General features: G+C 36.0%; 2 protein-coding genes across 2 annotated transcripts; one reads left to right on the top strand and one right to left on the bottom strand.

Annotated features, from left to right (window-relative positions):
- Positions 1 to 3,205, bottom strand: LOC132551182 (uncharacterized). The gene is made up of 2 exons (XM_060215293.1): positions 3,186 to 3,205; positions 1 to 688 (listed from the first exon to the last, which is right to left on the bottom strand). The coding sequence occupies exons 1-2, from the start codon at positions 3,203 to 3,205 to the stop codon at positions 1 to 3; spliced, it is 708 nt and encodes a 235-aa protein (XP_060071276.1).
- A 78-nt stretch (positions 3,206 to 3,283) lies between these two features.
- On the top strand, positions 3,284 to 11,816 carry LOC132551785 (uncharacterized; the record flags this gene model as incomplete). Its single annotated transcript, XM_060215932.1, has 3 exons — positions 3,284 to 3,393; positions 10,390 to 10,620; positions 11,571 to 11,816. Coding segments are annotated over exons 1-3 (541 nt in total), but the record flags the coding sequence as incomplete, so codon positions are not given.
- Between the last annotated feature and the right edge of the window lie 755 nt (positions 11,817 to 12,571).

Genomic DNA, 12,571 nt, shown 5'->3' with positions numbered 1-12,571 from the left:
TTAGGGGTTGGAGATACAGATGGATGGAGGTAGAAGTGTAGATAGGGTTGGTTTGGAGGTGTAGAGTCGATGGGTTTGGAGGTGTAGATGGGTTGGAGGTTGAAATGGAATGGGGGGTGGAGTTGGAGATGGGGTGAGGGTGGAGGTGGAGACGGGGTTAGGGGTTGGAGGTGTAGATGGAATGGGGGTGGAGGTGGAGATGGGATGAGGTGGGAATGGAGATAGAGATGGAATGGGGGTGGAGGTAGAGATAGGGTGGGGTGGAGGTGGGGATGGGATGGGGTTGGAGGTGGAAATGGGTTGGGGCTGGAGGTAAAGATGGATTTCAGTTAGAGGTGTAGATGGGATGGGGATGAAGGTGTAGGTGGGATTGGGTGGAGAGGGGATAGGGCTGGAGGTGTAGATGGTGTGGTTGTGGAGATGAGGTTGAGGTGTAGATATTGTTAGGGATTGGAGTAGAAGATTGAGTGGGGATGTAGATGTAGATGGGGATTGTTTGGAGGTGTGAATGTGGTGGGCGTTTGAGGTGGAGAAGTGTGTGGGGGGTGGTGAGATGGAATGGAGTGGAGTTGGAGATGGGATGCGGTGGGATTGGAGATGGAGATGGAGATGAAATGGAGGTGGAGGTAGAGATAGGGTGGGGTGGAGGTGGGGATGGGGTGGGGTTGGAGGTGGAAATGGGTTGGGGCTGGAGGTGGAGATGGAGTTGAGTTAGAGTTGTAGGTGGGGTGGGGTTGGAGGTGTAGATGGGGTGGGGTTGGAGGTGTAGGTGGGGCGGGGGTGTAGATTAGGTGTGGATAGAGGTGTAGGTGGGATGGGGTAGAGTGGGGATAGGGCTGGAGGTGTAGATGGTGTGGTTGTGGAGATGGGGATTGAGGTGTAGATGGGGTTTGTTTGGATTTGTTAATGGGGTTGGCGTTGGAGGAGGAGAAGGAATGAAGGTGGAAGAGGAGATTGAATGGGGATGGAGGTGGAGATGGATTTGGGTGGAGATGGGGATGGGATTGGGATGAAGGTGTAGATAGGGTGGGGTTGGAGGTTAAGGTGGGGCGGAAATAGAGGTGTTGATTGGGTGGGGTTGGAGTTGTAGGTGGGGTTGGGGTGGAGGTGTTGATTGGGTGGGATGGAGGTGTAATGGGGTGGGGATGGAATTGTAGGTGGGATGGGGTTGGAGGTGTAGATGGGGTAGTGGTGGGGAATAAAGAGTGCACGGTTGCCGTTTAACTTTCCAAAGTTGGATGACTCCTTGTGCTTTTAACAAAGACTGACAACTTGACCACAGATTGCTCAAAAGGTTGGCTAGAATCAGCATGTGGTTAGTGAACAAAAAAAATACATCAATATCACTTGTCTTATACAACTCTGCAGCTGTAAAATTCTTATCTGAAAATTGTAACTAACCAGTAATTTATTCTAAGCTTTGAGTGACTGGGACCAGGAAGTCACTAGAGAACGCTCTCCTGTGTTGTTTTTTTTAGTTTCCTTTTATATTGAATACTTTTGGGTATTAACTGTACAATCGTTTAACTACACATGCTCTACTTCTGTCAACGAAATGTTCAGTCTCCTGACAGTTCCCATCATTAAAATTAAGCTTTATTTACCATAACAATTACTGTTCAACATTCAGTTTAGTTTTCATCGTTTGTCGGCCGCGTCACTCGTGATGTTAATGGTGCTTGGGTTATCGTATCTTAACTCTTATTTCACACCAGACAAACCAGCTTTCACTTCAGGTCTTTCCGTCCTGTTCATTCGGCGTAATGTAACAAAAAGTCAGCTACATAAAACACAGACAGGAAACCTGTCTTATCATAATATATATGTATATATGTGACCTCAACTATTTGTAAGCGCTGAATCTAGAAAATAAAGTGAGCAATGTCTGCGAAGTTTCTATCGAAGCTTATTCGAATTCAAATGTTTACATCTCCAGTTTATGCTGTTTATATCTGCAATCTATATTGTTTACATCTGCAATCTATATTGTTTACATCTGCAATCTATATTGTTTACATCTCCAATCTATATTGTTTACATATCCAGTCTATATTGTTTACATCTCCAATCTATATTGTTTACATATCCAGTCTATATTGTTTACATTTCCAATCTATATTGTTTACATCTCCAGTTTATACTGTTTACATCACTCCAATCTATACTGTTTACATCTCCAATCTATATTGTTTACATCTCCAATCTATATTGTTTACATATCCAGTCTGTATTGTTTACATTTCCAATCTATATTGTTTACATCTCCAGTTTATACTGTTTACATCTGCAATCTATATTGTTTACATCTGCAATCTATATTGTTTACATTTCCAATCTATATTGTTTACATCTCCAGTTTATACTGTTTACATCTCCAATCTATACTGTTTACATCTCCAATCTATATTGTTTACATCTCCAGACTATACTGCCAACATTTAGCATGTATCATCACTGACGAGTCCAAGAAGTACAGACCAGCTGTATGATGTAGTATTACTGACGAGTCCAAGAAGTACAAACCATCTGTAAGATGTAGTATTACTGACGAGTCCAAGAAGTTCAAACCAGCTGTAAGATGTAGTATTACTGACGAGTCCAAGAAGTTCAAACCAGCTGTAAGATGTAGTATTACTGACGAGTCCAAGAAGTTCAAACCAGCTGTATGATGCAGTTTAATTCATTACTTTGCTCTCATGTTCCCATTTATAAATTGCATTAAAAGGTAGTAAATTTTTTTTGTCTTTTAACGATCTTTAGCATATATCTTAATATGGCAATATTGGTCCCGAAATAATGAGACTTTCAAATAGTAGTTCTTTTGATGTTGCGAAATATCTTCCAAGAACATACGTATATTGTTTTCTAGAATACACCTAATCCTTTACACACATACGTAAAGACAATCGCTGGAGGCCGCCAACATAACTGTCTTTCTAGGTGCTACCTGAAGTAAAAACTGTGTTATGTCAGTCGTTTGACTTAAATATATGAATACATTCATCTACATCATTTTTCTTAGCCAGTAATGGTAACTTAAATAATTCAAGCAAGCGAGGTTTCTTTGTTTGTTTGTTTGTTTAATTTTAGCGTTTGTATATGTATGCTGAGAGGGTACAATACTGATTTATTTGTCTATACACATAGCTCGTGTGTGTACATGTAACTGTGTTACACGTACTTACACAATGAGCTGTCCCGTCATTCATTTTACTTCCTAGTATGAATCTAAAAGTTCCTTGTATTCTGAGTCGCAGTGTTCCCTGACCGTCATGTTTTAAAATGACATTCTTTTGATAGCTGTTCCATACAGAGTACTACCATTTTGAATGGCTCGACGTTCACACTGTCTCCTTACTCTGCTATGTATCCTCCGGAATGTCGACACGTCAGGTAAAGTTTGACCTTTTCATTCACTATTTCTTGACATGTTTTACTGTGTTTAAATGATTGACGGGCATCTCATTATCTAAATGAATTCATTCTAGAAATCAACCTGTAATTTATTTGTTGTTTACATACAGAAGTTAGTTCTATTAATACATTTTACTGACGTCTTAAATAAATATCTAGACATGTGAATCCTATGATTATATGTGGATAACAATCAACGAAACGTACCGTTAAGTGCAGACTAATCTTTACACCCTAGTCACTTCTAGTGCAAGAGGAAAAGAATTCTAGTTCACAAGAATGGTCACGGTAAAGTGAACCCAACTGCCCCATCCCAATTTCCCCTCCCCAGACTTATTTTTCATTATTTACTTGTTTACCTGATTGAATCATGGTGATTAGTAAACAACTGGTGAAAAAAAATAACATGGAAGAAAATAGTGTAATGCACCGTAATGATGAAATGAACCGCGGTCCACTTTACCATGGGCTTCACTTTCTCATTCTACACCGGACCATATCATTGTGTGTTAGCCCTCCTGTGGATTCTAGGCGAAAGACATCCAATTACAGTCATCATGGGGTGTCACCTCACACACATAGATAATTTTCAGATGTCTTTCAACACCTGGCCAGTTTCTTTCATTCATTAATGTATCATTGGCTAATTACTTTACCTGGATCCATCTCTAATGACGAAACATATCGTTTCACTATATAAGGTTTGATGTACATAATGTAATTTAGATACAGAAGTTTGATTCCGACTGTCATTAATGCATCATTTAAACCTATTGAGGTGTATCTACTTTAGTGACTTGAAAAGGCTAATACCGATTTTACCTGTAGCACATCCCTCCTCCAAATGTAGAGATCTATATCAGTTAACGTATCTAGCTGTAACATCATATATCAAATTAATTATATTCACAATGTATTGAAATAAAAGACTTCTATCTAAAATTGGTACTATAATTAAGTACATGTTTCTATTTCTAAACATAAACAGTTGACCATAACACAATTACATATTATAAGAAGTTTTTATTTACTTAAATTTTAAATCAAATCATTTAAGAATAAAATTCGCTTTTCCAGTAGATAATGCTTTCAATTTATCAATTTCCTGACAATGTAAACTCTGTAAATTATATCATCTCTCCTCAAAACAGGGTGGCTTTCATTCATCACTAATGATTTATTCCTATTAAGTCTGTGTTTAATGTATTAATCGTCATTTCAATTTCATTTAAAATTTTGAAATGAATAAGAATTTACATTTTAGTTATAACAAGATCATTGACACAACTGTAGGAAGTCGGATAGGTATACGGTTAAGGACTAGACACCACATAGGTAAAAATCACGGATAACCATAGGCACTGTACATTACCTACAATGAAGGAGATAGCTCCATCACCTGAACCAGGTCTAGTGCACAAATAGTTTACCAGTAGTCTCAACCTCGTCTAAACCTAGTCTTTATCATGTGCACTACAAGTGCACTAGGTTTAATGATTAGTCTACACTTAACTGTATGTTCAAGTTGACATTCAGATCGGCAACATTAGATTTTACAAAAACAATATGATAAGTCTGTTAAGTAACAACGACGACGACGACAACGACGACGACGACGACAACACCAACATGCACACATGATTTTCACCCTATATTTACAAAACGGGCAAATGGTTATCGAAGGAAGGAGTAAGACGAATATAATCATATTTAAAGGAACTGAACGATTAGATATTAATTTCATAATGATAAAATGCATTATAATATCTAAATGTTCGTTAAAAATGGTGTACTTTCTGTTAATTATGATATCTTAATGTTTGCATAACCATGAAACTGGACGTATTTGTTGCTCGTTAGTTTGCCTGTTGGTTCCGTTGTTTTGAGAACATGACCTTACTTACTTGGATTGACCAAGGTTTACATAGCAGGTGTCGTCGATTTAAGCAGAAGACGCTTACTCTTCCGGAACACCTGGTCTTATTAGGGCTTTTCACCATTTGGTGAAAAGACCTATTGTTTTTGTTATGTTTCCTCTTCTTCTTATTATTATTTTTCTTCCTAACTTTGTGGGTTCGTAATCTTTTAAACGGTAAAGACCACACCTAATATGTATTGACTAAGTTATAGGTACATACTGGAAGGTGACGATGCAGATTTTTTAAGTAGGTCAAAAATCCAATATGGCCGCTATGACGTCATAAGTTAAAAACTTTAAAACGGCCGTAACTCGAAAACCGTTGAGTGTACAGAGTTCGTCCAATTATGTTATTTGTAGACAATTTCCTTATCTAACTTTTTCCCATGCCATTATAATACAAAATGTGTCTAATAAAAAAGCTCACTGTGGGGTCAATATTTGAAAATTTGAAAACAAAATTCTTTTTTTCAATTTTTAATTTTTCTTGAAAATTTCTTTAACACATCGATGCAGAATGTCCTTCCGATGAATTTAGTGATTTTAGTTTTTCTGTAACGTTTACCACTTCCGTTGTAGGCCATTTTGAAAATTTCCTCTGATCTTTTAAAAATGCCGACAATTTGGAAAAACTCGATCTAGATCAATATTGATGGGCTATATTTTATCAAATTGTTACTGAGAAGATTTCCCCAGATGTCTTCTACCATTTAGTGACATATTCAAATTCATCGGAAAAACAAAATGGCCGCCATGACGTCATATCCGATTTTACCTAAAATGCCGTAACTCAAGAACTAAGAAAACACTTTTCACAAGAAAAAATCTTGGATCAAAGGTCAACTTCCGGTCTTCGGTAGGGGTCAAAGTTCAAAAGTGTTATTTTAAGTTACAAACTTTGACAAACTTCTTCTCAAGTTCTGCAAAGCCTTGAGTCTTGATATTTTATGTGTAAGATGTCTGATCAATTATCTATCAAGTTTGTTAATATAAATGACCTTGACCCACTTTCAAGGTCACATGGGTCAATTATGTAAAAATCGTTAAATGGTAATTTCTCCATTGTTAAGCTGCCCAAAGTCTTCAACTTTGGACATAAATATTCTGTGGACATTTCCTGTCGAGTGATATAAGAGAAACGTACCTTAAAATTCAACTTCCGGTTTGCGGTAGGTGGTCAAAGTTGAAAATTGCTATTAAGGTTACCAATCTTTGAAAAACTTCTTCTCAAGTTCTGAAAGGCCTAGAGGCTCTATATTTCACACATATGAAGCATATGTAACTGTCAACGAAGTTTGATAATATAAATGACCTTGACCCACTTTCAAGGTCACAGATGTCAATTAACTAAAAATCGTTAAACGACAGTTTCTCACATTCTAGAAGGCACACAAAGATGAAAATTGATTATAAACCTTCTGTGGACACTTCCTATTGATTGTCATAAGAAAAACTTCCCTAAAAGTTCAACTTCCGGTTTTCGGTAGGACACAAATTCGGAAAGAGCTATTTACGGTACCAATCTTTGAAAAACTTCTTCTAAAGTTCTGGAAGGCCTAGAGGCTTGATATTTCATATACAAGAAGGATATGTAACTGAAAACAAAGTTTGATAATATAAATGACCTTGACCAACTTTCAAGGTCACAGATGTCAATTTACTAAAAATCGTTAAATGAAAGTTTCTCAATTTCTAGAAGGCATACAATGATGAAAATTGATTATTAACCTTCTGTGCAGACTTCCTAGTGATTGTCATAAGGAAAACTTCCCTCAAAATGTTAACTTCCGGTTTCATAAAGGGGTCAAAGTTCAAATATACAATATAGGGTACCAGTGTTCAACAATTTTCTTGTCAAGTTTCACAAGGTCTAGAGAACTAATATTGGGAATATATTGATCATCAGATGTTACATTATAAGGCTTGCAAATATGAATAACCTTGACCGACATTCAAGGTCACAGGGGTCAAATATGTTTGAACCTTTAAAAAGTGTATTTCTTCGTTATTATGTAGTTATATCTCCTTAACGTTTCAAGATTCAAAGTTCATCTTTGGATATGGTGTATGGACTAACAATTATGGAACCTTTCTCATATATCGTTATCAGGATAAATGTCAACTTCCGGTCAACTTGTCGCCAAAGAAGTGAAAAGCCCGCCAAATTGTTAACAACAATTTCTAGTTCATCTTGCATTTTTTTCAGGAATCCCGTGTAAATCCTTCTTTTGTTCATATTTTACATCTAGTGTTTGAATCATAATTATATTGCCATGTTAGTATTTTCCTAATGTTTTTATTAACAACGTCAAAAATTCAATATAAAAAGGAGCGACCAAACACTTATTCATATCATTATCATTCGGAGAGTGTAACAATGTTTTTGCGCATGCAGTTTTAGATTAAAATTAATTCGAATTTATTTATTTCGCATTGTCACTCGTGTAGTATGAAACAAGATGTCATCTTACCAAAGTAAGAATTGAAACATGGCTGGCAAATTAAGTTCTGGCTAATTACCTAATTATACATTGTAAGAAATCATATCAAAATGGCTGGTTAAAATGAGGCTCCGAAAGGTCACGTGATAAACTCGGCTATCTCCGATCAAAACAGCGATGGATGGTAGACACAACAGCGAGTGTCGACTAGCGTTAGTTTGTAGGTGATGATCTTTATCATTTTCTCTCAGAGAGTGTTATAATTTTTGAAGAGTCTAATTTTAAGTACTACAATGCTTACCTGAAATCAAACGCCCGGGAAAAAATAACGCAATCTAGTTATTTAGTCCCTTTAAATGAAGAAATGGAGATTAGGTCTTAAAAATAATGACAGTTTAAATGAAAACAAATTGATACTTTAATAAAATGTTATTTTGTAATACAGTTGTATATAAAGCTATTTCCTGATAATTGAACTTGTGACAGAGAAGTTAACACTCCATAAAATGTTTCAAGATAGTGTAGGTATGATGTCATTAGCTCCTTATCGACACTCTTCATGTAACCTAAAATGATTTCCTGGTAAAGGTCATATTCATGTAAACAAATAAGAGGCCCACCGGGCCTTTATCGCTAACCTGGTATTCAATGTTCATAAAAAAAAATTACACGTACACCATTGGCCTAATAATCGGACACATCTCATCAATTTTAACCTATATCCACAATAAACAGTTTCTTATACTCAACACTAAATAGTGACAATTATAACTTCTCTTATAGGTAAATGTAACTTTTTTTCTCGAAATGTGTTGGACTTTGACATAAAAACACTTTGTCACCAAATATCCTGCTTTTCCAGAAGAAGTCTTTAACAGGCTTTGAAATTTGACCCCTGTGACCAAATATCATACTTTCTGGGCTTTTTGGTTAGTCATAAGAAGTTGATTAAAGGTTTTAACAAGTTAAACTTCTGTGACCTTGTAAAAAGGGTCATTGTCATTCCTTTTTTGCAAAATTTGTCGGACTTCATTCTAGAAACGTATCAGCCAAATACCATATTTCTGCGCCTTTTTGTTTGTCAGAAGAAGTTATTTTAAAGCGTTAACAAATCTGACCCCTGTGACTTTGAATAAAGGTCATGGTAATTTCTTTTCGCAGATTTTGTCGGGCTTCATCCTAGGAACCTATCAGTTAGATGCCATGTCTCTGCAGCTTTTGATTAGTCAGAAGTTTATCAATTTTTTAGCAAAGTTGACCTCTATAAATAAACATAAACTTTATATTACAACAATTGCGAAAGTTATTTCAACTCAAACTGATCACGCCTGTTAATTTTGAATAGTTGTCGGGCTTCATCTTTTAACGGAAAAGGTGACGTTAGACGGACGGCGGAACAACGAACTCTGCACCACGGCACAAGCTCACTTGGCCCGTCGGGCCAGGTGAGCTAAAAAGGGAAGATCACTGATAATTGTAATCTTTTAGGGAAGAGCACTGATAATTGTAATCTTTTATCAGATATGTGCCACAATTATACGGTAATTCATATTTGGCTGAGAGGATGCTGATTTTGGGCGTATACATACTCTACGATAATATTGGTCACATGGACTTCAATCTTCATACTGTACCATTTAAATGATTCGTATATGAAATCAATAATTGAACAATTTATATAAATTCCACCTGACGTAATTATTAAAATATGCCACCGCTAATATGTAGCATGGATTTTAGTTTTCCCGAGAGGTGTCCAGAAATGACAGGCTTGACTACGGGAACTAGACACGACTTCCAAACTCACGTTCCATATAATATATGTTACAAGTCACTTTCGGTTTGAGTGCTCTTTCATGGTCATTAGTCCTGTGGTTACACGAGACACTAGCTTATATAGGGTTATCCATTTGAAACATATAAAAAACGTAAATAATCAGTTAAATTAAGAACAAGTGTGCATAAATAATCAGTTTGAATATTTTGCTATAAGCCATACTTTTTAATACGAATTACAGCTATTTTCCCTCACACTTCACAAAATATAAGCCATACATATGTCCGTTTCTAAAACAACTAATATTCACATGTCATTGCATTAACCCGGAGTATTTGCGTATATGTTCTTTAAAAAAATAGATTTGTGACTGCTCACAATTTGATTACATTTAGCCAATCTGGATTAATATTGAAACATTTATGCCCGACTGCTCTTAATAATACTACAAGCACGTGGTATGATGCAGTAGACAAAGGTTTGTTCACTGGTGTCCTATTTTCGGATTTAGATAAAAAAAATATCTAGATATTTATCTAATTATTTGTTTGTTGCGTCGTTGATGTCGTCATGATATGATATCCTCGTTGATTTCATGAATTTCAGAAGAGTTCCACCTTAAATCTTATTTCTTAATCATATTTAACTCTTCATACACGTTCGAATAACCGTCTCATGCATGGTGGCCGTCTCTGAATTACACGTATCCATTATCTGTGGTAAACTTGATATACATCACTGAAAAATACAAACAACATATATTATGTGATTGTTACATTAGATTGGTAAAGGATAAGATGTGTGTCGCTAATATCATTGTTACCTCTTCTTCATTGTAGTGATTATTTCACAAAACAAACCAACAGCACAAAGCAGTGACTATAGACCAGCCGGGACAGTCATACACCCGTCGAAGAATGCTGTGGACGGTAAAACCATACAAACCTTGGGAAAGGATTCATGTGCCCATCAAGCAGTAAACCAGACAGAAGTGTGGTGGAGAGTCGACCTGCAAAGTGATTTCGTCATAGAAAAGGTCGAGATATACTATAGAGAAGAGTTTAATTGGGGTAGGTCCGTTTGTCAACGTGTGTCAATATTTGTATAGCATTAACCTGTTAATATTTACATTTGTATAGACAAAAATTTAATTTGTCAGACAGTCACTACCATTGCTCGTTTATCAAGTATGAAGTCATGCTTGTAATCATGAGAATGGTGACATTTCCTCTGGTATGAAAGAAATGAAAACTTTGCAAACTGAATGGTGCGCTTCTCAACACATTAAAACGAAGAATTTTGTTGTTGAAATGTTACAAAATGTCGACAAAATCTGTCAAGTGAATACCCATTTCCTCCCAGAACTTTTCCTCAACTTATCGTCATTCTAAATGACTTTACTACTTAAACATGTTTTTCAAAATATATATCAAAACAAAAATTAACCTTAAAGAAATTCAGATAAGTGGATAGCATCATTCAATAATGAAGAAGGAATAGTTTAAGTATAGCTGATAAGATACAAACTTATCATTCAGCTGTTTTATGGCTTTAGGACTTCTCACAGAGAATGAGGATCAAACATTTCGAAAACGAGAAGAGCAGATCTGGAAAAAGATAATATCTTTTAAAAGAAAAATTATAATCATAACCCACCTTCGAATTACTGCTAACACAAATCAGTTTTCGTTAGATAAAATATAGAGATTGTAAATTTTCTCCAGGCTTTGTTGTATATACCAGACATATCAAAGTTCACTGGATTTCCACATTTTCGTAACAGAGAATTGATCTAAATCATACACTTCAGCTTTGCCTTTGACAGTGACTATTGCCAAAACCACGACATTTCTAAGATATGGATATCTTGATTTATATAAAAATTATCTTATATTCAATATACCTCGAAAAGTGGTGCAACTGTTTCTGGTTGATTGTGTTTTATATAATTTCTGGAACAACTTTAAATGTTTTCATTTCTTAGCGATTGTGATTCTAGTGATGATTGTTAACATTGCAGCTGGATGGAAGAACCGGTTTGCTGGTTATGAGATATATCTGTCAAATACCACCGAAAGACGTCGTCAGGACCGATGCTTCATTGATAATTCAACTAGTGAATCCCAAATACAAAGCCATGTCACGCACAGTGAATGTTATGGTACAGCACAGTACGTGTGGATATACAACAACAGAGAGCCACCTTTGAGACAAACCTGGTACGATAGTTCAGCACTTCTTGAACTCTGTGAAGTACAAGTTTATGGTAAGTAACTCGGTAACATTAAACTATTTGATGTGTTGCTTATAGATATTAATATACCAAGGGAGGTAGTTTTAAATTCATGTCCAGTCCAGTTTCAGAATCATGATATCAAATCTGCCCGACGAAAAATATCTTTTGAGGTAAAACTATCGGTAGTTGTTCACAACTTCACCACACTGACATCAAAAATACTACTTTTAGATCAATATGATTCAACCAGTCAGTCAGCTTTATGGATAGAAATAACTGAAATTTTGTTATAGTGGTAAATAAAACTGGTCAAATGAATGGTTTTGAATTTCCCCTGAAGAAGTGAAAATATCGTCAACTGTCAAAGTAAAGATTAACTGGAAAATAAAAACAACAAAACACAAAGACTCTAAAATTTCATGTTTTTGTCCACATTCGCATCGACTTAAACAAACTCCCAGGCGTCACTGTGATTAATTTTTTATGTGTGGAGAAAGGGGACATCGCTGGTATTGGCTGAATACTTTTTTACTAATGAATTGTGACGTCATAAGACAAATTTCTGTGTTGTATTATTGACCTTTAAATGAATACAAAAAATATATATATAATAATCCTAATTCTTATGTAAATGACCGCAGTGACTGAATAACAACTGTTCTAAATACATCGTGACCTAATTAGATGATCTGACCACACGTGAGCAATGCACGAGGTTTATACGCTGTTAAACTCAAATCTACGTTGTCTGCTCGAAGATTGTCGGCTAAATTGCCGAGATCGTA

The sequence above is a fragment of the Ylistrum balloti genome, unplaced genomic scaffold (genome assembly GCF_031769215.1).
Source record: "Ylistrum balloti isolate Yb309-2 unplaced genomic scaffold, AGI_CSIRO_Ybal_v1 Utg369626, whole genome shotgun sequence".
In the NCBI taxonomy this organism is placed as follows: Eukaryota; Metazoa; Mollusca; class Bivalvia; order Pectinida; family Pectinidae; genus Ylistrum; species Ylistrum balloti.
This window is presented reverse-complemented; position numbering and strand designations above follow the sequence as displayed.

What these genes read in the sequence shown, in the direction of transcription:
- LOC132551182 (XM_060215293.1), bottom strand. Translation starts at nt 3,205, where the DNA reads ATGACGGGACAGCTCATTGT. An exon ending in ATGACGGGACAGCTCATTGT is followed by an intron (nt 689 to 3,185) that starts GTAAGTACGTGT and finishes CTCCACCTCCAG; the next exon opens with CCCCAACCCATTTCCACCTC.